This window comes from Salvelinus fontinalis, chromosome 6 (assembly GCF_029448725.1).
Source record: "Salvelinus fontinalis isolate EN_2023a chromosome 6, ASM2944872v1, whole genome shotgun sequence".
NCBI classification, from domain to species: domain Eukaryota; kingdom Metazoa; phylum Chordata; class Actinopteri; order Salmoniformes; family Salmonidae; genus Salvelinus; species Salvelinus fontinalis.
In genome coordinates, this window is record NC_074670.1 from 77,863,274 (window position 1) to 77,889,701 (window position 26,428).

Sequence of the window (26,428 nt, forward strand, 5' to 3'; positions counted from 1 at the left end):
GTGAAGGGGTGGTCGGGACTGAGGGCGGGCGATACTACTCATCGCCAAACTGCGGAGGATAACAGACAGACTTGTTGGTTGGGGACCGAGAGAGACGCCGCCTGACTTTCTCCAGCTGCGCCAAGGTTTGTTTGAACAACTAATATAACGCACCCCTTTCTCCGATCAATTAATTTTGAGGAACAGGTGTTTCACATAGCTGGGAACACGTTTTGACTTTCCACTCGCCTGGTGCTGAAACCAGCTAGGCTACTGGTGGTACGAACTGCAGTCGACAATGGACACGCGCTGGTTTCAAGGCGTGTTGAGCTGTTACTTTCAGCACCATGTTAGAAAAATGAAAAGAGTGATCATGGTTGTTGCCTATTTTACCGCCATATCTGGCAGTAAGTGGGGCGGGGGGGGGGGGGGGGGGGTGTCCTCCTCAAAGCTATTGAGCGGCGGAGGAGAAAATATAGATGCGTGTGTGGCGCTGATGTTTTTCGTCAATGGGCGGTTGTTGTGCATGCATTAGATAGTCTACTGAGACGCTCTATTCGATGAGCGATCGGTCTGAACATGTATTGGGTTGTTCAAGTTAAACATGCATTTTCTATAGGTATGTTGTATGTTGTATGCGCAGACCAATGTGTTTTTGTTGAGGGTGTAGGTTACCAGTCTGTTGAAATGGACCAGATCTCCTGTTATGGACACCTTAAATATTTGATGTTATGCTGAATGGATTAGCCTAAATATTCATGCTATATGCACTCACGCTGTGTATGTATGTGTGTGAGAGAGAGAGAGAGAGAGAGAGAGAGAGAGAGAGAGAGAGAGAGAGAGAGAGAGAGAGAGAGAGAGAGAGAGAGAGAGAGAGAGAGAGAGAGCAGGAACTAGAGAGAGAGAGAGAGAGAGAGAGAGAGAGAGAGAGAGAGAGAGAGAGAGAGAGAGAGAGAGAGAGAGAGAGAGAGAGCAGGAACTAGAGAGAGAGAGAGCGGGAACTAGAGAGAGAGAGAGAGAGAGAGAGAACATGAACTATAGAGAGAGAGAGAAAGAGAGAGAGAGAGAGAGAGAGAGAGAGAGAGAGAGAGAGAGAGAGAGAGAGAGAGAGAGAGAAATGAACTAGAGAGAGAGAGAGAGAGAGAGAGAGAGAGAGAGAGAGAGAGAGAGCAGGAACTAGAGAGAGAGAGAGAGAATGCATACATAAGTATACAGGATCCAGAAAAGTTCAGGTCACTGGTCCACCAATAAGACCATATAGAATCCTTGTTGTTCAGAACTAAGGGATGGATGAGTTCAACATTTACAGTCAGTGCCAGTGTTTCACCATTAGCCTACCAATGGGTATACTTTCAACAGTTGCTTATAGCTGAATCAACATCCTCCAGCCATGCTTGTACAGTAGCCTATCAGAGCCTGGAGGCAGCCAACCCTACAGTTCATTCATGTAATCCTCAGTCATGTTAAGTGCGAGAACCTTTTGGATAAAGATTTCATGAAATTCAGTGAGCTCATCCACAACCTTTCAATCACTCTTAAGACTACATAGATTGCCTTCTATACATCCAATGCAAAAAAAAATCAAGTAATACACCTACAGTACATGTTGTAATAATTGTATAGCTGTAATACTAGCCTACAGCCTCCGGCAGATGCCGAGGGTAAAATGCCACCCAGGCTTGCCTGTCACCTAGTTGGAAGGAGATTAATCATCTTGTCAAAAGTGGGCTGTAGATGACAGATGTGGAGATGGTTTGAAAATTCCTGTGTGCGTTCTGTTCTGTTAGCAGTGCAGCAGAGGAGAGAGGGGGAGAGGGAGAGATGGGCAGAGAGAGAGAGAGAGAGAGAGAGAGACAGAGAGAGAGAGAGAGAGAGAGAGAGAGACAGAGAGAGAGAGAGAGAGACAGAGAGAGAGAGAGAGAGAGAGAGACTGAGCTGCTGAACCACAGAGGATTCAAACTGATGAATTATTAATATAATCTCCCACAGAAATAAACCTCAATCAAGATGTTGTGAGATGTTTATAATGCAATAATGAAAATAATAAGAACTCCTGTTACAATTACCTGGACAAATGGTCCCTTTAGGAGCCTGTGATGGGGATGTTGTCATACAGGTTCAAAGGATCAGGTTCAGTCTGTATTTCAGAACCCAGTAGACATGATGTTTCCCAAATGGCACCCTATTCCCTATATCGTGCACTACTTTTAACCAGTGCCAAATGGCACCCTATTTCCTATTTCGTGCACTACTTTTTACCAGTGCCAAATTGCACCCTATTCCCTATATAGTGCACTACTTTGACCAGAGGAGCTGATTTGTAATTGAATAGATCTTCTAGAGCTGAAATGGTAACAGATAATGGATAGAGCTTCTAATCTATAGCCGAAATGGTAACAGATAATGGATAGAGCTTGTAATCTATAGCCGAAATGGTAACAGATAATGGATAGAGCTTCTAATCTATAGCTGAAATGGTAACAGATAATGGATAGAGCTTCTAATCTGTAGCTGAAATGGTAACAGATAATGGATAGAGCGTCTAATCTATAGCTGAAATGGTAACAGATAATGGATAGAGCTTCTAATCTGTAGCTGAAATGGTAACAGATAATGGATAGAGCTTCTAATCTATAGCTGAAATGGTAACAGATAATGGATAGAGCTTCTAATCTGTAGCTGAAATGGTAACAGATAATGGATAGAGCTTCTAATCTACAGCTGAAACGGTACCAGATAATGGATAGAGCTTCTAATCTATAGCTGAAATGGTAACAGATAATGGATAGAGCTACTAATCTATAGCTGAAATGGTACCAGATAATGGATAGAGCTTCTAATCTATAGCTGAAATGGTAACAGATAATGGATAGAGCTTCTAATCTGTAGCTGAAATGGTAACAGATAATGGATAGAGCGTCTAATCTATAGCTGAAATGGTAACAGATAATGGATAGAGCTTCTAATCTATCGCTGAAATGGTAACATATAATGGATAGAGCTTCTAATCTATAGCTGAAATGGTAACAGATAATGGATAGAGCTACTAATCTATAGCTGAAATGGTAACAGATAATGGATAGAGCTACTAATCTATAGCTGAAATGGTAACAGATAATGGATAGAGCTTCTAATCTATAGCTGAAATGGTAACAGATAATGGATAGAGCTTCTAATCTATAGCTGAAATGGTAACAGATAATGGATAGAGCTACTAATCTATAGCTGAAATGGTAACAGATAATGGATAGAGCTTCTAATCTATAGCTGAAATGGTAGAAATGGTAATCTATAGCTGAAATGGTAACAGATAATGGATAGAGCTTCTAATCTATAGCTGAAATGGTAACAGATAATGGATAGAGCTACTAATCTGTAGCTGAAATGGTAACAGATAATGGATAGAGCTTCTAATCTATAGCTGAAATGGTATGCACAGTAACATACACTGTAGTGACATCATATTCATTACAAACTGAGATAATCAAATTATGATAATGGATTGGTGTTGGCATACCCTCGAAATTATAAATGATTGTTTCCAAAAGTAGTTAGCAGCACGTCATGAATATATTCCCTTGTTCCTTTGTAGTGTTTACGGTAGCCTAACGGTACAGAACCACACTGTTGTTGTTACGCTAGGTGTTGAAGATGACAACACTGCATCATTTTGACAGAGGCTAATTAGACCCCACCGTGTAGAGGGAGGGGGTTCCCAGGACCTCTATGTGAGACTCAAACCATCGCCACTACTCTGCTTTGACACCTCTCAGCAGGGGTGCAATGAGACAAGACACCAGGGCGGGGTTGTTTAATGGGCTGAAATGTTCACATTCTTCACAACACTGCAGATATTACCTCTCAAGAGAATTCTCTTCAGTTATAGTCACAGCCGTGTATATTCCACCTTTGTGCAAACTGGAAACCACATATCCTGAGGCCGCATTTATTTTTTGCTGGGGATTTTAAAACCTGTTATGGCTAGGGGTTCCGCTAGAGGAACGTTTCGACAACATCTGGTGAAATTGCAGAGCGTGAATTTTTTATTTTTTATTATTAGAAATATTTAACTTTCATACATTCACAAGTGCAATACACCAAATTAAAGTTTAACTTCTTGTTGATCTAGCCACCGTGTCAGATTTCTAAAAGGCTTTACGGCGAAAGCAAACCATGCTATTATCTGAGGACAGCACCCCATCAAACAAACACATGACAATCATATTTCAACACGCCAGGCACGATACAAAACTCAGAAATAATTATATAATTCATGCCTTACCTTTGAAGAGCTTCTTCTGTTGCCACTCCAATATGTCCCATAAATATCACAAATGGTTCTTTTGTTCGATTAATTCCGTCATTATATCTCCAAAATGTCAATTTATTTGGAGCGTTTGATTCAGAAAAACACCGGTTCCACCTCGCCCAACATGACCACAAAATATCTAATAAGTTACCTGTAAACTTTGTCCAAACATTTCAAACAACTTTCCTACTCCAACTTTAGATATTTTAAAACTTAAATAATCAATCAAATTTAAGACAGGGAAAACTGTGATCAATACTGGATAAAATGAAAGTGGAGCAAGCTTCAGGTCACGCGCCCCAAACAAAACTGTCCACTTGGACAATCCACAATGGAAATGGCTACTTCTTCATTTCTCAAAGGAAAAACATCAACCAATTTCTAAAGACTGTTGACATCTAGTGGAAGCCATATGAACTGCAACCAGATACCTCAGAAATCTAGATTCACATAGAAAACCAATTGAAAACACAGCCACCTCAAAAACAAAAATTTCCTGGATGGTTTGTCCTCGGGGTTTTGCCTGCCAAATAAGTTCTGTTATACTCACAGACATACTTTTAACAGTTTTAGAAACGTTATAGTGTTTTCTATCCACATCTATCATTTATATGCATATCCTAGCTTCTGGGCCTGAGTAGCAGGCAGTTTACTTTGGGCACGCTTTTCATCCGGACAGGAAAATACCGCAGCAGCCACTAAGGTGCAGGTTTGAGTTATCGGGTGGTAGCCGGCTAGTGAAGACTATTTAACAGTCTGATGGCCTTGAGATAGAAGCTGTTTTTTAGTCTCTCGGTCCCGGCTTTGATGCACTTGTACTGACCTAGCCTTCTGGATGATAGCAGGGTGAACAGGCTGTGGTTGAGGTCCGGGAGGGCAGGTAGTTTGCCCCCGGTGATGCATTGTGCAGACCGCACCACCCTTTGGAGAGCCTTGCGGTTGCCGTACCAGGCTGTTATACAGCCCGACAGGATGCTCTCGATTGTGCATCTGTAAAAGTTTGTCAGGGTTTTGGGTGACAAGACACATTTCTTCAGCCTCCTGAGGTTGAAGAGGCGCTGTTGTGCCTTTTCACCCCACTGTCTGTGTGGGTGGACCATTTCAGTTTGTATGTGATGTGTACGCCAAGGAACTTCAAACTTTCCACCTTCTCCACTGCTGTCCCTTCGATATGGATAGGGGGGTGCTCCCTCTGCTGTTTCCTGAAGTCCACAATCATCTCCTTTGTTTTGTTGACATTGAGTGAGAGGTTGTTTTCCTGACACCACACTCCGAGTGCCCTCACTTCCTCCTTGTAGGCTGTCTTGTCATTGTTGGTAATCAAGCCCATTACTGTTGTGTCGTCTGCAAACTTGATGATTGAGTTGGAGGCGTGCATGGCCACGCAGTCATGGGTGAACAGGGAGTACAGGAGGGGGCTGAGCACGCACCCTTGTGGGGCCCCAGTGTTGAGGGTCAGCGAAGTGGAGATGTTGTTTCCTACCTTCACCAACTGAGGGCGGCCCGTCAGAAAGTCCAGGACCTAATTGCACAGGGCGGGGTTGAGACCCAGGGCCTCCAGCTCTATAATGAGCTTGGAGGGTACTATGGTGTTGAATGCTGAGCTGTTGTCAATGAACAGCATTCTTACATAGGTATTCCTATTGTCCAGATGGGATAGGGCAGTGTGATGGCGATTGCATGGTCTGTGGACCTATTGGGGCAGTAAGCAAATTGGAGTGGGTCTAGGCTATCAGGTAGGGTGGAGGTGATATGATCCTTGACTAGTCTCTCAAAGCACTTCACGATGACATAAGTGAGTGCAACTGGGCGGTAGTCATTTAGTTCAGTTACCTTTGGTTTTTTGGGTACAGGAACAATGGGGGTCATATTGAAGCATGTGGGGACAGCAGACTGGGATAGGGATTGATTGAATATGTCCGTAAACACACCAGCCAGCTGGTCTGCGCATGCTCTGAGGACTCGACTAGAGATGCTGTCTGGGCCGGCAGCATTGTGAGGGTTGACACATTTAAATGTTTTACTCACGTCGACCACGGAGAAGGAGAGGGCGAAGGAGGGCGCAGTCCTTGTTAGCGGGCCGCGACGGTGGCGCTGTATTATCCTCAAACCGGGCAAAGGTATTTTGTTTGTCTGGAAGCATGACGTCAGTGTCCGTGACGTGGCTGGTTTTCTTTTTGTAGTCTGTGATTTCCTGTAGATCCTGCTACATACGTCTCGTGTCTGAGCCGTTGAATTGCGACTCCACTTTGTCCCTGTATCGGCATTTCGCTTGTTTGATTGTCTTGCAGAGGGAATAACTACACTGTTTATATTCAGCCATATTCCCAGACCTCTTTCCACGGTTAAATGCGGTGGTTTGCCCTTTTAGTTTTGTGCGAATGCCGCCATCTATCCACGGTTTCTGGTTAGGGTAGGTTTTAATAGTCACCGTGGTTACAACATCTCCAGTGCACTTCACCGAGTCAGAGTATAAATCAATGTTGTTCTCTGAGGCTGACCGGAACATATCCCAGTCCGCGTGATCAAATCAATCTTGAAGCGTGGATTCCGATTGGTCAGACCAGCGTTGAATGGGTCTCGTCACTGGTAGATCCTGTTTGAGTTTCTGCCTATAAGAAGGTAGGAGCAAGATGGCGTCGTGGTTGGATTTGCCGAAGGGAGGTCGGGGGAGGGCTTTGTATGCATCGCGGAAGTTAGAGTAGCAGTGATCGAGTGTATTGCCCCTGTGCCTCAGGATATATGGTTTCCAGTTTACATAGAGTCCAGTGAAGTTCCTTGAGCGCCGTCTTGGTGTCTGCTTGAGGGGGAATGTACACAGCTGTGACTATAACTGAAGAGAATTCTCTTGGGATGTAATATGGCCGGCATTTGATTGTAAGGAATTGTAGGTCGGGTGAGCAGAAGGACTTGAGTTCCTGTATGTTGTTATGATTACAGCATGAGTCGTTAATCATGAAGCATACACCCCCACCCTTCCTCTTCCCAGAGAGGTGCACTAGTCACTTTAATATTGTTTACATACTGCTTTACTCATCTCATATGTATATACTGTATTCTATTCTACTGTATTTTAGTCAATGCCACTCCAACATCGCTCGTCCTAATATTTATATATTTCTTAATTCCATTCTTTTACTTTTAGATGTGTGTATTGTTATGAACTGTTAGATATTACTGCACTGTTGGAGCTAGGAACATAAGCATTTCACTATACCCCCAATAACATCTGTATGTGACTAATAAAATTTGATTTGATAGAATTGTAATGATTAGAGCAGCTGACATGATGATTCCCCAATTCTACAGGGCAAAATAAATCTGTTTTATCTGTCTGTTCTGCGAAATGCATTTCTATCTGATTATTTTGCCATGTTGCTCCCTACTGAACAGACCCCAGGAACCTGAGTCACCGATAGGCCACTTACCGGCCAGCAGCACTTGGCTTTCTCTCTTTTATTTCACTAGAGGAGAAAACCCATTGTGGGCTCATTGAACCACTCCAGACAAACAGATTAGCGCCACAGTACAATACCAGACAGATGACAGAGTTGTTGTTGAGACTGGTACAGTACAATACCAGACAGATGACTGAGTGGAGACTGGTACAGTACAATACCAGACAGATGACTGAGTGATGTTGTAGAGACTGGTACATTACAATACCAGACAGATGACTGAGAGTTGTTGTAGAGACTGGTACAGTACAATACCAGACAGATGACTGAGTGGAGACTGGTACAGTACAATACCAGACAGACGACAGAGTTGTTGTAGAGACTGGTACAGTACAATACCAGACAGATGACTGAGAGGAGACTGGTACAGTACAATACCAGACAGATGACTGAGTGATGTTGTAGAGACTGGTACATTACAATACCAGACAGATGACTGAGAGTTGTTGTAGAGACTGGTACAGTACAATACCAGACAGATGACTGAGTAGAGACTGGTACATTACAATACCAGACAGATGACTGAGAGGAGACTGGTTCAGTACAATACCAGACAGATGACTGAGAGATGTTGTAGAGACTGGTACATTACAATACCAGACAGATGACTGAGAGTTGTTGTAGAGACTGGTACAGTACAATACCAGACAGATGACTGAGTGGAGACTGGTACAGTACAATACCAGACAGATGACTGAGTGATGTTGTAGAGACTGGTACAGTACAATACCAGACAGATGACTGAGTGGAGACTGGTACAGTACAATACCAGACAGATGACTGAGTGATGTTGTAGAGACTGGTACAGTACAATACCAGACAGATGACTGAGTGATGTTGTAGAGACTGGTACAGTACAATACCAGACAGATGACTGAGTGATGTTGTAGAGACTGGTACAGTACAATACCAGACAGATGACTGAGTGGAGACTGGTACAGTACAATACCAGACAGATGACTGAGTGGAGACTGGTACAGTACAATACCAGACAGATGACTGAGTGATGTTGTAGAGACTGGTACAGTACAATACCAGACAGATGACTGAGTGATGTTGTAGAGACTGGTACAGTACAATACCAGACAGATGACTGAGATGTTGTGGAGACTGGTACAGTACAATACCAGACAGATGACAGAGTTGTTGTAGAGACTGGTACAGTACAATACCAGACAGATGACTGAGAGGAGACTGGTACAGTACAATACCAGACAGATGACTGAGTGATGTTGTAGAGACTGGTACTGTACAATACCAGACAGATGACTGAGTAGAGACTGGTACAGTACAATACCAGACAGATGACTGAGTGGAGACTGGTACAGTACAATACCAGACAGATGACTGAGTGGAGACTGGTACAGTACATCACCAGACAGATGACTGAGTGATGTTGTAGAGACTGGTACAGTACAATACCAGACAGATGACTGAGTGGAGACTGGTACAGTACAATACCAGACAGATGACTGAGTGATGTTGTAGAGACTGGTACAGTACAATACCAGACAGATGACTGAGTGATGTTGTAGAGACTGGTACAGTACAATACCAGACAGATGACTGAGTGATGTTGTAGAGACTGGTACAGTACAATACCAGACAGATGACTGAGTTGTTGTTGAGACTGGTACAGTACAATACCAGACAGATGACAGAGTTGTTGTTGAGACTGGTACAGTACAATACCAGACAGATGACTGAGTGGAGACTGGTACAGTACAATACCAGACAGATGACTGAGTGATGTTGTAGAGACTGGTACAGTACAATACCAGACAGATGACTGAGTGATGTTGTAGAGACTGGTACAGTACAATACCAGACAGATGACTGAGTGGAGACTGGTACAGTACAATACCAGACAGATGACTGAGAGATGTTGTAGAGACTGGTACATTACAATACCAGACAGATGACTGAGTGGAGACTGGTGCAGTACAATACCAGACAGATGACTGAGAGATGTTGTAGAGACTGGTACATTACAATACCAGACAGATGACTGAGTGGAGACTGGTACAGTACAATACCAGACAGATGACTGAGTGATGTTGTAGAGACTGGTACAGTACAATACCAGAAAGATGACTGAGAGATGTTGTAGAGACTGGTACATTACAATACCAGACAGATGACTGAGTGGAGACTGGTACAGTACAATACCAGACAGATGACTGAGAGATGTTGTAGAGACTGGTACATTACAATACCAGACAGATGACTGAGAGGAGACTGGTACAGTACAATACCAGACAGATGACTGAGTGATGTTGTAGAGACTGGTACAGTACAATACCAGACAGATGACTGAGTAGAGACTGGTACAGTACAATACCAGACAGATGACTGAGTGGAGACTGGTACAGTACAATACCAGACAGATGACAGAGTTGTTGTTGAGACTGGTACAGTACAATACCAGACAGATGACTGAGTGGAGACTGGTACAGTACAATACCAGACAGATGACAGAGTTGTTGTTGAGACTGGTACAGTACAATACCAGACAGATGACTGAGTGGAGACTGGTACAGTACAATACCAGACAGATGACTGAGAGATGTTGTAGAGACTGGTACATTACAATACCAGACAGATGACTGAGTGGAGACTGGTACAGTACAATACCAGACAGATGACTGAGAGATGTTGTAGAGACTGGTACATTACAATACCAGACAGATGACTGAGTGGAGACTGGTACAGTACAATACCAGAAAGATGACTGAGAGATGTTGTAGAGACTGGTACATTACAATACCAGACAGATGACTGAGTGGAGACGGGTACAGTACAATACCAGACAGATGACTGAGAGATGTTGTAGAGACTGGTACATTACAATACCAGACAGATGACTGAGAGGAGACTGGTACAGTACAATACCAGACAGATGACTGAGTGATGTTGTAGAGACTGGTACAGTACAATACCAGACAGATGACTGAGTAGAGACTGGTACAGTACAATACCAGACAGATGACTGAGTGGAGACTGGTACAGTACAATACCAAACAGATGACTGAGTGATGTTGTAGAGACTGGTACAGTACAATACCAGACAGATGACTGAGTGGAGACTGGTACAGTACAATACCAGACAGATGACTGAGTGGAGACTGGTACAGTACAATACCAGACAGATGACTGAGTGATGTTGTAGAGACTGGTACAGTACAATACCAGACAGATGACTGAGTGATGTTGTAGAGACTGGTACAGTACAATACCAGACAGATGACTGAGATGTTGTGGAGACTGGTACAGTACAATACCAGACAGATGACAGAGTTGTTGTAGAGACTGGTACAGTACAATACCAGACAGATGACTGAGAGGAGACTGGTACAGTACAATACCAGACAGATGACTGAGTGATGTTGTAGAGACTGGTACTGTACAATACCAGACAGATGACTGAGTAGAGACTGGTACAGTACAATACCAGACAGATGACTGAGTGGAGACTGGTACAGTACAATACCAGACAGATGACTGAGTGGAGACTGGTACAGTACATCACCAGACAGATGACTGAGTGATGTTGTAGAGACTGGTACAGTACAATACCAGACAGATGACTGAGTGGAGACTGGTACAGTACAATACCAGACAGATGACTGAGTGATGTTGTAGAGACTGGTACAGTACAATACCAGACAGATGACTGAGTGATGTTGTAGAGACTGGTACAGTACAATACCAGACAGATGACTGAGTGATGTTGTAGAGACTGGTACAGTACAATACCAGACAGATGACTGAGTTGTTGTTGAGACTGGTACAGTACAATACCAGACAGATGACAGAGTTGTTGTTGAGACTGGTACAGTACAATACCAGACAGATGACTGAGTGGAGACTGGTACAGTACAATACCAGACAGATGACTGAGTGATGTTGTAGAGACTGGTACAGTACAATACCAGACAGATGACTGAGTGATGTTGTAGAGACTGGTACAGTACAATACCAGACAGATGACTGAGTGGAGACTGGTACAGTACAATACCAGACAGATGACTGAGAGATGTTGTAGAGACTGGTACATTACAATACCAGACAGATGACTGAGTGGAGACTGGTGCAGTACAATACCAGACAGATGACTGAGAGATGTTGTAGAGACTGGTACATTACAATACCAGACAGATGACTGAGTGGAGACTGGTACAGTACAATACCAGACAGATGACTGAGTGATGTTGTAGAGACTGGTACAGTACAATACCAGAAAGATGACTGAGAGATGTTGTAGAGACTGGTACATTACAATACCAGACAGATGACTGAGTGGAGACTGGTACAGTACAATACCAGACAGATGACTGAGAGATGTTGTAGAGACTGGTACATTACAATACCAGACAGATGACTGAGAGGAGACTGGTACAGTACAATACCAGACAGATGACTGAGTGATGTTGTAGAGACTGGTACAGTACAATACCAGACAGATGACTGAGTAGAGACTGGTACAGTACAATACCAGACAGATGACTGAGTGGAGACTGGTACAGTACAATACCAGACAGATGACAGAGTTGTTGTTGAGACTGGTACAGTACAATACCAGACAGATGACTGAGTGGAGACTGGTACAGTACAATACCAGACAGATGACAGAGTTGTTGTTGAGACTGGTACAGTACAATACCAGACAGATGACTGAGTGGAGACTGGTACAGTACAATACCAGACAGATGACTGAGAGATGTTGTAGAGACTGGTACATTACAATACCAGACAGATGACTGAGTGGAGACTGGTACAGTACAATACCAGACAGATGACTGAGAGATGTTGTAGAGACTGGTACATTACAATACCAGACAGATGACTGAGTGGAGACTGGTACAGTACAATACCAGAAAGATGACTGAGAGATGTTGTAGAGACTGGTACATTACAATACCAGACAGATGACTGAGTGGAGACGGGTACAGTACAATACCAGACAGATGACTGAGAGATGTTGTAGAGACTGGTACATTACAATACCAGACAGATGACTGAGAGGAGACTGGTACAGTACAATACCAGACAGATGACTGAGTGATGTTGTAGAGACTGGTACAGTACAATACCAGACAGATGACTGAGTAGAGACTGGTACAGTACAATACCAGACAGATGACTGAGTGGAGACTGGTACAGTACAATACCAGACAGATGACTGAGAGATGTTGTTGAGACCTCTGCTCTTATGCAGAGTAACGCTCTGCTCTAGTCCACAATCATTGTAGAAGCACTGATGTGAAGCAGCTGTTCCACATTTAAAAGGAAGGAAATGGAAAGACACTGCAGGGATCTGGGATTAAAAACCCCTGAGTGAATCCTGTGTCTCTATCACAATGTGTGTTCCCTAAAAGCACTTCCCTGTCTGACTATGGGTGTCGCTAGGCTGTGCCTCGTTACGATGTGTCTCACTCTGATGGGTCTCGCTACAATGGGCCCAGCTATGATAGGTCTCACTACCATGGGCCTCGCTATGATAGGTCTCACTACCATGGGCCTCGCTATGATAGGGCTCACTACCATGGGCCTCGCTATGATGGGTCTCACTACCATGGGCCTCGCTACAATAGGGCTCACTACCATGGGCCTCGCTATGATAGGTCTCACTACCATTGGCCTCGCTATGATAGGCCTCACTACCATGGGCCTCGCTATGATAGGGCTCACTACCATGGGCCTCGCTATGATGGGGCTCACTACAATGGGCCTCACTATGATAGGCCTCACTAACATGGGCCTCGCTACAATAGGGCTCACTACCATGGGCCTCGCTATGATAGGGCTCACTACCATGGGCCTCGCTACAATAGGGCTCACTACCATGGGCCTCACTATGATAGGGCTCACTACCATGGGCCTCGCTATGATAGGGCTCACTACCATGGGCCTCGCTACAATAGGGCTCACTACAATGGGCCTCGCTATGATAGGGCTCACTACCATGGGCCTCGCTATGATAGGGCTCACTACCATGGGCCTCGCTACAATAGGGCTCACTACAATGGGCCTCGCTATGATAGGGCTCACTACCATGGGCCTCGCTATGATAGGGCTCACTACCATGGGCCTCGCTATGATGGGTCTCACTACCATGGGCCTCGCTATGATAGGTCTCACTACCATGGGCCTCGCTATGATAGGACTCACTACCATGGCCCTCGCTACGATGGGCCTCACTACCATGGGCCTCGCTATGATAGGTCTCACTACCATGGGCCTCGCTATGATAGGTCTCACTACCATGGGCCTCGCTATGATAGGCCTCACTAACATGGGCCTCGCTATGATAGGCCTCGCTACGATGGGACTCGCTATGATAGGCCTCACTACCATGGGCCTCGCTATGATAGGTCTCACTACCATGGGCCTCACTATGATAGGTCTCACTACCATGGGCCTCACTATGATAGGTCTCACTACCATGGGCCTCACTATGATAGGTCTCACTATGATAGGTCTCACTACCATGGGCCTCGCTATGATAGGTCTCACTACCATGGGCCTCGCTATGATAGGTCTCACTACCATGGGCCTCGCTATGATAGGTCTCACTACCATGGGCCTCACTATGATAGGTCTCACTACCATGGGCCTCACTATGATAGGTCTCACTATGATAGGTCTCACTACCATGGGCCTCGCTATGATAGGTCTCACTACCATGGGCCTCGCTATGATAGGTCTCACTACCATGGGCCTCGCTATGATAGGTCTCACTACCATGGGCCTCGCTATGATAGGTCTCACTACCATGGGCCTCGCTACAATAGGGCTCACTACCATGGGCCTCGCTATGATAGGGCTCACTACCATGGGCCTCGCTACAATAGGGCTCACTACCATGGGCCTCACTATGATAGGGCTCACTACCATGGGCCTCGCTATGATAGGGCTCACTACCATGGGCCTCGCTACAATAGGGCTCACTACAATGGGCCTCGCTATGATAGGGCTCACTACCATGGGCCTCGCTATGATAGGGCTCACTACCATGGGCCTCGCTATGATGGGTCTCACTACCATGGGCCTCGCTATGATAGGTCTCACTACCATGGGCCTCGCTATGATAGGACTCACTACCATGGCTCTCGCTACCATGGGCCTCGCTATGATGGGTCTCACTACCATGGGCCTCACTATGATAGGTCTCACTACCATGGGCCTCACTATGATAGGTCTCACTACCATAAGCCTCGCTATGATGGGCCTCGCTATGATAGGCCTCACTATGATAGGTCTCACTACCATGGGCCTCGCTACGATAGGTCTCACTACCATGGGCCTCGCTATGATAGCTCTCACTACCATGGGCCTCGCTATGATAGGTCTCACTAACATGTGCCTCGCTACGATAGGTCTCACTACCATGTGCCTCTCTGACCTGGTCCTCCTCCTCCTCTCTGACCTGGTCCCTGGTCCTCCTCCTCTCTGACCTGGTCCTCCTCCTCTCTGACCTGGTCCTCCTCCTCTCTGACCTGGTCCTCCTCCTCCTCTCTGACCTGGTCCTCCTCCTCTCTGACCTGGTCCTCCTCCTCCTCTCTGACCTGGTCCTTCTCCTCTCTGACCTGGTCCTCCTCCTCCTCTCTGACCTTGTCCTCCTGGTCCTCCTCCTCTCTGACCTCATCCTCCTCCTCCTCCTCTCTGACCTGGTCCTCCTGGTCCTCCTCCTCTCTGACCTGCTCATCCTCCTCTCTGACCTGCTCCTCCTCCTCTCTGACGTCCTCCTCCTCTCTGACCTGCTCATCCTCCTTTCTGACCTGCTCCTCCTCCTCTCTGACGTCCTCCTCCTCTCTGACCTGCTCATCCTCCTCTCTGACCTGCTCCTCCTCCTCTCTGACCTGGTCCTCCTCCACTCTGACCTGGTCCTCCTGGTCCTCCTCCTCCTCCTCTCTGACCTGGTCCTCCTGGTCCTCCTCCTCCTCCTCTCTGACCTGGTCTGGTCCTGCAGCTGCTGCTGTTTCACCTCCTGTTCTGACAGAACAATGGTTCGGGGTTCCTTCTCTCTCACTGCCTCTAACTGATGTAAGAAGTGGTTGTCCTGGTAACAACCCCTTAAACCTGTCACTGTAAAGCTATCTGCCTTGTTTTAGCCAATCAGAGTGCTGTCGGAGGGAAGACAGTTTGGAGCTCTGTACGGAACACACAGGTGCTGTATCCATTGTTTCTCCCCAAATATAGTCATTAGATTCATCGACCTTTAAAGGAGCGTCACTGAAGACAAGGTGTGTTACAATAACATGGATATAAAGAATGAAGAAAAATGATACCAGCCTCTGTTTGCAAAGTGTAGCAAAGAATCAAGGTCTGAACCACTTAAACTTAACCTTGTAGTGTTTGCAATAGTATGTCAAAGTTATGGATATTCATAAGGGGAAGAATCTCATCCAGCAACCTGCTCTCTCTCTCTCTCTCTAGTAGTTGGTCCTGGGGACTAGGCTAGTAGTTGGTCCTGGGGACTAGGCTAGTAATCAAGAGCCTGCTCTCTCTCTCTCTCTCTCTCTAGTAGTTGGTCCTGGGGACTAGGCTAGTAATCAAGAGACGAGGAACGCTTTTGATACTTACACTACCGTTCAAAAGTTTGGGGTCACTTAGAAATGTTCTTGTTTCTGAAAAAGAAAGTCACTTTTTTTCATCCAGTAAAACAACATCAAATTGATCAGAAATACAGTGTAGACATTGTTAATGTTGTAAATGACTACTGTAGCTGGAAACGGCTGATTTTTTGATGGAATATCTACATAGGCTACAGAGGCCCATTATCAGCAACCATCACTCCTGTGTTCCAATGGCACGTTGTGTTAGCTAATCCAAGTTTAACATTTTAAAAGGCTAATTGATCATTAGAAAACCCTTTTGCAATTATGTTAGCACAGCTGAAAACTGTTATGCTGATTAAACAACTGGCCTTCTTTAGACTAGTTGAGTATCTGGAGCATCAGCATTTGTGGGTTCGATTACAGGGTTCGATTACAGGGTAAGATTACAAATAGTGCTCTTCACTGATGAGTCTCGGAATGAGCATTACACCGAGGCCTGTACTCTGGAGCGGGATCGATTTGGAGGTGGCGGGTCCGTCATGGTCTGGGGCGGTGTGTCACAGCGTCATCGGACTGAGCTTGTTGTCATTGCAGGCAATCTCAACGCTGTGCATTACAGGGAAGACATCCTCCTCCCTCATGTGGTACCCTTCCTGCAGGCTCATCTTGACATGACCCTCCAGCATGACAATGCCACCAGCCATACTGCTCGTTCTGTGCGTGATTTCCTGCAAGACAGGAATGTCAGTGTTCTGCCATGACCAGCGAAGAGCCCGAATCTCAATCCCATTGAGCACGTCTGGGACCTGTTGGGATGGAGGGTGAGGGCTAGGGCCATTCCCCCCAGAAATGTCCGGGAACTTGCAGGTGCCTGGGTGGAAGAGTGGGGTAACATTTCACAGCAAGAACTGGCAAATCTGCTGCAGTCCATGAGGAGGAGATGCACTGCAGTACTTAATGCAGCTGGTGGCCACAACTTTTGATTTTGACCCCCCCTTTGTTCAGGGACACATTATTCCATTTCTGTTAGTCACATGTCTGTGGAACTTGTTCAGTTTATGTCTCAGTTGTTGAATCCTGTTATGTTCATACAAATATTTACACATGTTAAGTTTGCTGAAAATAAACACAGTTGACAGTGAGAAGACGTTTATTTTTTTGCTGAGTTTATATACTGTATATTTGGTGACCCCACTGCAGTTCCCCCGCGACCCCACCTTTGAATACCACAGACCTAGAGACTTGAAACTTTGTATGAAGTTGTTTTTCCTCATGCTAAACAAATTTGCCTCAAGAAACCATATGGTCCGTCAGGACAGATTTTCCTCCATCTTGGATATTTTGGAAAACTTCTTCTCATGAACCATGAGTCCAAATAACAACAAAGCGCTAAGGGATTGATTAAGAGATGACTGAATTATTGATAAATCAGGAAATCAGATTTTACATGTCCATTTAAATCCTTTGTAAATCCATTTCACAATGGCCTATCAACTTGAAACGTTTAAGGGTCATCAAGTTTGCCGTTGATATAAAAAAAAATTGGGTCTGGACTAACTTCTTGGGGTTGTACAGTCAAAAACCCTCTACACCTGCCTAGAGTTCTACTCTATATCAACAAGCAAGCAGCATATAAAAAACACTCTATTCTAATGTAGGTGGCTGTTGGCACTATCTCCATTATAATACGTTCTTGTTAACTGGAGATACCTTTCCCAGATAAAGAGTAGCAGTGGCTAATGCAGGGAGAGCACTCAGCTCAGTGCTGATACCCTATAGAATAGGGTCTGCGTCCCAAATGACACCCAATTCCCTACATTGTGCGCTACTTTTGACCAGAGCCCTAAAAGTAGTGCGTTATATAAGGAACAGGGTTCCATTTGGGACGCAAGCCTACATCTCAACAGCTCTTGACTGGAGCTCATCAGGCCCACTGTGTGTTTACGGACATGAGGCTCTTCTCTTTACCCCTCTGGGTCTCAAGCACATAGTCACTGTCATCCCAAACCCCTCCATGACCCCTCGCCTCTCAACAAAAAAAGAGTACCCTTAATATTGATCCTAGGGGCCTCTGGGGAATGGGATTGTCTTTCAAAGGGGGACCAGAGTGACATCTAGGAGGTGAAATATCCAGCAGCACCGATGGTTTACTGTAGCAGGAAATATACTCTGTTCTATTAGAGCTCAGTGATGATGTATTGACGTAGACATAGACTCCACAACATAGAGATTGATACATCTTTATGCTCTACAAACACACACACACACACACACACACACACACACACACACACCACACACACACACACACACACACACACACACACACACACCCACACCCACACCCACACCCATACACACACACACCCACACACACACACACACACACACACACACACACACACCATACCGCCTCAACCATACCTAGCCACTGTCCATATCCTTAGCTAACATCTTCCGGTAAACTGTTCTGTCTTTCTCTCTCCTTTGTCTCCACAGGTTGGATCAAGAGGTAAACACAGACTGCAGAAGGCAACAGAGATCTGGTAAAGAAGGGGTGGCTACATGCACAGTTGTGTTTGTCTGTAGAAGACCAGAGTATCAGAAGGAACCATGAATTTTGTGATGAAGCAAGCCTTAGGTGGTAAGTACTGTATATGCTGCTATATGAACGTGTCAATATTATGGACATCTGTTCGCCATGCGATCTGATGTTTGTACTCAGGGGGGCACGTACCTCTTGACATCTTCAAAATACAAACTGACTTTGGAAGAACTGCTAAACTATAAACAAGTCAAACAAGTTGCCTGGTAAACTTATTGTAGACAATACACTGTAATGTAAAGCTATGATCAGTATCGAGGAATTAAACGCTCACAATTTATGACCAGTTTCTAGTTCTAGGTCTCAGAGAGAAGCAATATCAACCTATAGACTCAGATACAGCTCCATCATTTACATCTATAGTCAACTCAACCTATAGACTCAGAAACAGTTCTATCATGTATATCTATAGTCAACTCAACCTATAGACTCAGATACAGCTCCATCATTTATATCTATAGTCAACTCAACCTATAGACTCAGATACAGCTCCATCATTTATATCTATAGTCAGCAGTTCCATCATTTATATCTAGTATTTTTTTATTTAACTAGGCAAGTCAGTTAAGAACAAATTATTACTTACAATGACGGCCTACTGGGGAACCGTGGGTTAACTGCCTTGTTCAGGGGCAGAACGACAGATTATTACCTTGTCAGCTCTGGGATTCGATCCAGCAACTTTTCGGTTACTAGTCCAACGCTCTAACCACTAGGCTACCTGCTGTGTATAAGCTGTGTAGATTTACTTGTCACTGCGGGTGAACTCTGTCTAGAGGTCAATGCATTCTTAAATCAACTTCCTGATTCGGGTCAACCAGTTGAATAACTATTGGTAATACACCTACGTGTAGACCTCTCTTGCCAATCCAATCCTCCTGTCCTCTGATGGGCTTGGCTGCAAATAGCCTTCCTGGAAAGAGGCTGTGGCCACGGGATGACCTTTCATGTGGTTGTTCTGGACTTGGTGCAGATTGGAATTTCATTGGGCTGGGAGGCTGGGGATGGGGGATTGATGGGGGCCTGAGACTGGAGATGGGGCTGGGGATGGGGGATTGATGGGGGCCTGAGACTGGAGCTGGGGCTGGGGATGGGGGATTGATGGGGGCCTGAGACTGGAGCTGGGGGAAAGCTGGGTGGGGGGCTGAGGCTGTGAGATGGAGGGCTGGGTTAGGATGGGGCGCTGAGGGGCTGGGGGTAAACTGGGGCTTCAACTGGGTTAGGATGGGGATGAGGCTAGGGCTGGGGGCGGGACTGGGGCTGGGGGACAGCGGGACTGGGGGGCTAGGCCTGGGGGAGGGGGGAACTGGGGCTGGGGGACAGCGGGACTGGGGGGCTAGGGCTGGGTTTGTGCTGGGGGAAGTTTCCGGTCTCTCTTAAGACCTGTTGAGATATAGTGACACCACAGATGAGGTCTGTCAAGACCGTATTCCTAAAGGTATTAAGATGGGGTTGAAATGGTTAATTGATCTTAGAATAATATTTTTGCAGATAGAACCGTGTTTAGATTTTCCAAGCTCTCGATATGTCAGAATAGTACATACTGGGTTTTTGAGATATATATTTTTAAAAAGTCATATTTTTCCACTTCTCTATCACATTTAGCTTCGACTGATATCATTGGATATAAACAGGATGTCATTTGTTGCTTTCTTCCGGTATCTGACACAGATCTCTGTCTGGATCCTAGCCTCTGGCCTGGGATTGCTTTGCATCGCTGCATAGTTCATTCGATATTGCCTCACCAGGCTCTCTGACTGAGCACATTAGATTAGCAGGGATTGCTAATTGCGGGCCTGTTTCAATCAGTCTCCAAACAGACAGACAGCTGAGGAGTTACTGCCAGCAGGTCAAAACATGGAGAGAAGACTAAAACCCTTTTTACACCTGGTTCTAACATGCATCTTTTGTCCTGATCCTGTCCACATTCTGATAGTGGCCGCATTTTCAGACAGGTGTAGACGATTGAAAGATGCACTGTGATTTGATTGTGATCAGATCTTCCCGACCTCCTCTGGAGGTAGTCAGGCACGTATTGTGTCTGGATAAAGTGTAGACAGATCTGGACAGTGAAACCATTGAATTCATCAGTATCCCGCCCTCTAAAGTCATTGACAGGCGGCATCAATATGTGTCTTCAAATAAATAAATTACATATTATTTTGAAAAGAATAGCTGTCAAATAAATTCCAGACAGGGAGGGGCGAGGAAATCTGGTCACAGTGGACAGATAAGAGACACGTTTAAATACCATGTGTAGACATACAATATTTCAAAAAATGTGGGCCAGTCAGAATGTGGACAAGATCCGAACAAAGGACGCATGTTAGCGCCAGGTGTATTTATATATAGTTCATAGTCATAACCAGCTCACTATAGTCACTATAGTTCATAGTCACCAGCTCACTCAAATGCTATATCTTCACCATGAGACTGACCACTCATGTAATCTGTTATGGCATGACACTAACAGTCCAGTTATCTACTGTAATAGTATTATAATACCTGTAGTAGTATTATAATACCTGTAGTAGTATTATAATACCTGTAGTAGTATTGTAATAGTATTATAATACCTGTAATAGTATTATAATACCTGTAATAGTATTATAATACCTGTAATAGTATTGTAATAGTATTATAATACCTGTAATAGTATTGTAATAGTATTATAATACCTGTAATAGTATTATAATACCTGTAGTAGTATTGTAATAGTATTATAATACCTGTAATAGTATTATAATACCTGTAAATAGTATTAGAATACCTGTAATAGTATTAGAATACCTGTAATAGGCATGTTACTTCTCCTGGAGCATAGAAAAATGCCAGATAGCTAGTGTACAAAGTGGCTCTGTACATTCATGATCAACTGTAGCCTACAGCAGAAATGACACCCTATCTCCTGCCTAGTGCACTTCTTTTGACCAGGGCTCATAAGTCTCTGGTCAAAAGAAGTGTACTATGTAGGAATTAAGGTGCCATTTGGGAAACAGCCTAGCTGCAGTACATCTTCATGAGCTCTTCTTGATGCTGGTCATCATTGTAAAAGTTAATCCCAAAGTGTCCAACATTTAGGTTTACTTTTGACAAACGAGGGCATGATTTACCAATGAGGGTCATCCATTATTCAAATGAGTTCCATTCTCCAATCTTCCCCCCATCCCTAACACATTTTTCAGCAGCAACAGCCTTTTGACTAGCAGCCTGTGGAAGCCAATGGGCCATGTCCCCTATTTTTTATCTCTCTCTCTCTCTCTCTCTCTCTCTCTCTCTCTCTATCTGTTTTCACACTAGGCTAGACAAAACACGCTGTGTGCCATGCAGTCAAAGGGTTAGTTATGGTGATTCATAAGACGTGACATCAACTGTTGAAGGATGATTTGTCACAGTCTGTGTCCTTCCCATCCTCTGAATATATCAAACGAGAGCTTTGTTAGAATATATAATTGAGGTATTCAAAAAATAATTACCATCAAGTCAAAGAATGTATGAAGAGAGACCACTTTAGCACTTAGCTCCAAATTGCATTCTTTGTGTTCATTCTTTATTATACATTCACCACTCTTCTTTTAATCAGGATCAAGATCTTTACCATATAAAGATGATCATATACAGTGCATTTGGAAAGTATTCAGACCCCGTCCCTTTTTCTACGTTTTGTTACGTTACAGCCGTATTATAAAATGTATAAAAAAAAAAAATCCTCATCGATCTACACACAATACTCCATAATGACAAAGCAAAAAAACTGTTTTTTAGACATTTCTGCAAATGTTTTAAAAATTAAAAACACAAATACCTTTTTTACATAAGTGTTCAGACCCTTTGCTATGAGACTCGAAATTGAGCTCAGGTGCAACCTGTTTCTATTGAAAAAAACCTTTGAAATGTTTCTACTACTTGATTGGAGTCCACCTGTGGTAAATTCAATTGATTGGACATGATTTGGAAAGGCACACACCTGTCTACTATATTTTAATTGAATGACTTCTGGCTCTGTGTGTGTGACTGTTTCCTCAAGGGGCCACTAAAGACATGGGGAAAATGTTAGGAGGAGAGGAGGAGAAGGATCCAGAGGTCGTGAGGAAGAAGAAGGAGGAAGAGGAGGAGAGACAGGAGGCTCTGAGACAACAGGAGGAGGAGAGGAAGGATAAGCACCGGAAAATGGAGTCAGAAAGAGAAGTAGTACGACAGTCCATCAGGGACAAGGTGAGCACTGCAGCAGTCCACAAACTACTCAGGAACTATTTTACATTCAATGTAGCCCCACCCCCGCCCCCCTTTAAAAAAACTGTTCCATTTCTCCAGCCCCAACCTTCACCTGTATACTGTACCTAAAAAAGTGTTTTATTGTTCTTTTAATCCTAGATTGTGCCTTTAATGGAAATTAGAAATAATGTACAGTGCCTTCAGAAAGTATTCATACCCTTTGACTTATTCCACATTTTGTTGTGTTACAGCCTGAATTTAAAATGGATTAAATAGATTTTGTGTCTAATCCATCTACACAAAATACTCCATAAGGACAAAGTGAAAACATGTTTTTTAAAAACTCCCCAGCCCGTAATGATTACAATCATACCCATAACATCATTCAGTAATGTGTTGTATTGGATTTGCCCTAAACAAAACACTTTGTATTCAGGACAAATAGTTAATTGCTTTGCCACATTTCTTGCAGTATTACTTTAGTGCCTTGTTGCAAACAGGATGCATGTTTTGCAATATTTGTGTTCTGTACAGGCTTCCTTCTTTTCACTCTGTCAATTAGGTTAGTATTGTGGAGTAACTACAATGTTGTTGATCCATCCTCAGTTTTCTCCTATCACAGCCATTACACTCTGTAACTGTTTTAAAGTTGCCAATCGCCTCATGGTGAAATCCCTGAGCGGTTTCCTTCCTCTCCGGCAACTGAGTTAGGAAGGACACCTGTATCTTTGTACTGACTATGTGTATTGGTACACCATCCAAAGTGTAATTAATAACTTCTCTATGCTCAAAGGAATATTCAATGTTAGATTTTTTTATTTTTACCCATCTACCAATACGTGTCCTTATTTGTGACGCATTGGAAAACCTCCTTGATCTTTGTGGTTGAATCTGTGTTTGAAATTCACTGCTCAACTGAGAGACCTAGCAGATCATGTTGTGTGTGGGGTACAGAGATGAGGTAGTCATTCAACAATCATGGTAAACATTATTATTGCACACAGCGTGAGTCAAATCAAATCAAATGTTAATTGTCACGTGCGCCAAATACAACAGGTGTAGACCTTACAGTGAAATGCTGAATACAACAGGTGTAGTAGACCTTACAGTGAAATGCTGAATACTACAGGTGTAGTAGATCTTACAGTGAAATGCTGAATACAACAGGTGTAGTAGACCTTACAGTGAAATGCTGAATACAACAGGTGCAGACCTTACAGTGAAATGCTGAATACAACAGGTGTAGTAGACCTTACAGTGAAATGCTGAATATAACAGGTGTAGTAGACCTCACAGTGAAATGCTGAATACAACAGGTGTAGTAGACCTTACAGTGAAATGCTGAATACAACAGGTGTAGATCTTACAGTGAAATGCTGAATACAACAGTTGTAGACCTTACAGTGAAATGCTGAATACAACAGGTGTAGACCTTACAGTGAAATGCTGAATACAACAGGTGTAGACCTTACAGTGAAATGCTGAATACAACAGGTGTAGATCTTACAGTGAAATGCTGAATACAACAGTTGTAGACCTTACAGTGAAATGCTGAATACAACAGGTGTAGACCTTACAGTGAAATGCTGAATATAACAGGTGTAGACCTTACAGTGAAATGCTGAATATAACAGGTGTAGACCTTACAGTGAAATGCTTACTTACAAGCCCTTAACCAACAATGCAGTTTTTAGAAGAAAAAAAGAGATAAGTAAAAAATAAGAAATAAAAGTAACAAATAATTAAAGAGCAGCAGTAAAATAACAATAGCGAGGCTATATACAGGGGGGTATCGGTACAGAATCAATGTAGAGGCTAAAAACAGTGGGTATCGGCACAGAGTCAATGTGCGGGGGCACCGGTTAGTCAAGGTAATTGAGGTAATATGTACATGTAGGTATAGTTATTAAAGTGACCAAGCATAGTTAATTAACAGAGTTGCAGCAGCGTAAGGGGGGGGGGGGGGGGTGTAAATAATCTGGGTAGCCATTTGATTAGCTGTTCAAAAGTCTTATGGCTTGGGGGTAGAAGCTGTTTAGAATCCTCTTGGACCTAGACTTGGCACTCCAGTACCACTTGCCATGCGGTAGCAGAGATAACTGTCTATGACTAAGGTGGCTGGAGTCTTTGACAATTTTTAGGGCCTTCCTCTGACACCGCCTGGTATAGAGGTCCTGAATAGCAGGAAGCTTGGCCCAGTGATGTACTGGGCTGTACGCACTACCCTCTGTAGTGCCTTGCTTTCGGAGTCCGAGCAGTTACCATACCAGGCAGTGATGCAACCAGTCAGGATGCTCTCGATGGTGCAGCTGTATAACTTTTTGAGGATCTGAGGACCCATGCCAAATCTTTTCAGTCTCCTGAGGGGGAATAGGAATAGGTTTTGTCGAGTCCATGCAACTTATTATGTGACTTGTTAAGTAAATGTTTACTCCTGAACTTATTTAGATTTGCCATAACAAAGGTGTTGAATACTTATTCATTTTTAATTAGTTTTAAAAAATTCTTAAAACATAATCCACTTTGACATTATGGGGTATTGTGTGTAGGCCAGTGACAAAAAACATGTCAATTTAATATATTTTAAATGCAGGCTGTAACACAACAAAATGTGGAAAAAGTCAGTGTGTGAATACTTTCTGAAGGCCCTATAGTTCCAAGAATCAAACCTTGTGGGACACAATATGACCTCAACAGGGGGGTGGGGGTGTTACTTCTTTGAAAGTGACATCCTCATATATACTGTTTATTGTTAACTCTCTGCCCTTCATCCGTGCAGTATGGCCTGAAGAAGAAGGAGGAGAAGGAGGCGGAGGAGAAGGCAGCCATGGAGCAGGCCTGTGAGGGGTCTCTGACTCGCGCCAAGAAGGCCATCCCAGCCGGGTGCGGAGACGAGGACGACGAGGACGAGGAGAGCATTCTGGACACCGTCCTCAAGTTCCTCCCTGGACCTCTGCAGGACATGTTCAAGAAGTAATGAACACATCGACAACCACAACACATGGTTCGGTCCAGGGAGGGGGAGGAGAGATCTGGGACTGGGGGAGGGGAGGAGAGATCTGGGACTGGGGGAGGGGGAGGAGAGATCTGGGACTGGGGGAGGGGAGTCCAGGGAGGGGGAGGGGAGATCTGGGACTGGGGGAGGGGAGGAGAGATCTGGGACTGGGGGAGGGGGGTCCAGGGAGGGGGAGGAGAGATCTGGGACTGGGGGAGGGGAGGAGAGATCTGGGACTGGGGGAGGGGGGTCCAGGGAGGGGGAGGGGAGATCTGGGACTGGGGGAGGGGGGTCCAGGGAGGGGGA

General features: G+C 44.4%; 1 protein-coding gene across 1 annotated transcript; it reads left to right on the top strand.

Moving 5' to 3' along the window:
• On the top strand, nucleotides 1–26,184 carry LOC129858490 (complexin-2-like). Its single transcript, XM_055927758.1, has 4 exons — nucleotides 1–125; nucleotides 18,807–18,951; nucleotides 22,940–23,127; nucleotides 25,907–26,184. Exons 2-4 carry the CDS (start codon nucleotides 18,921–18,923, stop codon nucleotides 26,102–26,104), a joined length of 417 nt encoding a protein of 138 aa, XP_055783733.1. The 5' UTR covers nucleotides 1–125; nucleotides 18,807–18,920; the 3' UTR covers nucleotides 26,105–26,184.
• The last annotated feature ends 244 nt before the right edge of the window (nucleotides 26,185–26,428 follow it).

Coding starts and splice junctions, on each gene's coding strand:
- LOC129858490 (XM_055927758.1), top strand. CDS start 18,921: ATGAATTTTGTGATGAAGCAAGCCTTAGGTG. Junction 18,952..22,939: donor GATGAAGCAAGCCTTAGGTG/GTAAGTACTGTA, acceptor TGTTTCCTCAAG/GGGCCACTAAAGACATGGGG. Junction 23,128..25,906: donor GACAGTCCATCAGGGACAAG/GTGAGCACTGCA, acceptor TCATCCGTGCAG/TATGGCCTGAAGAAGAAGGA.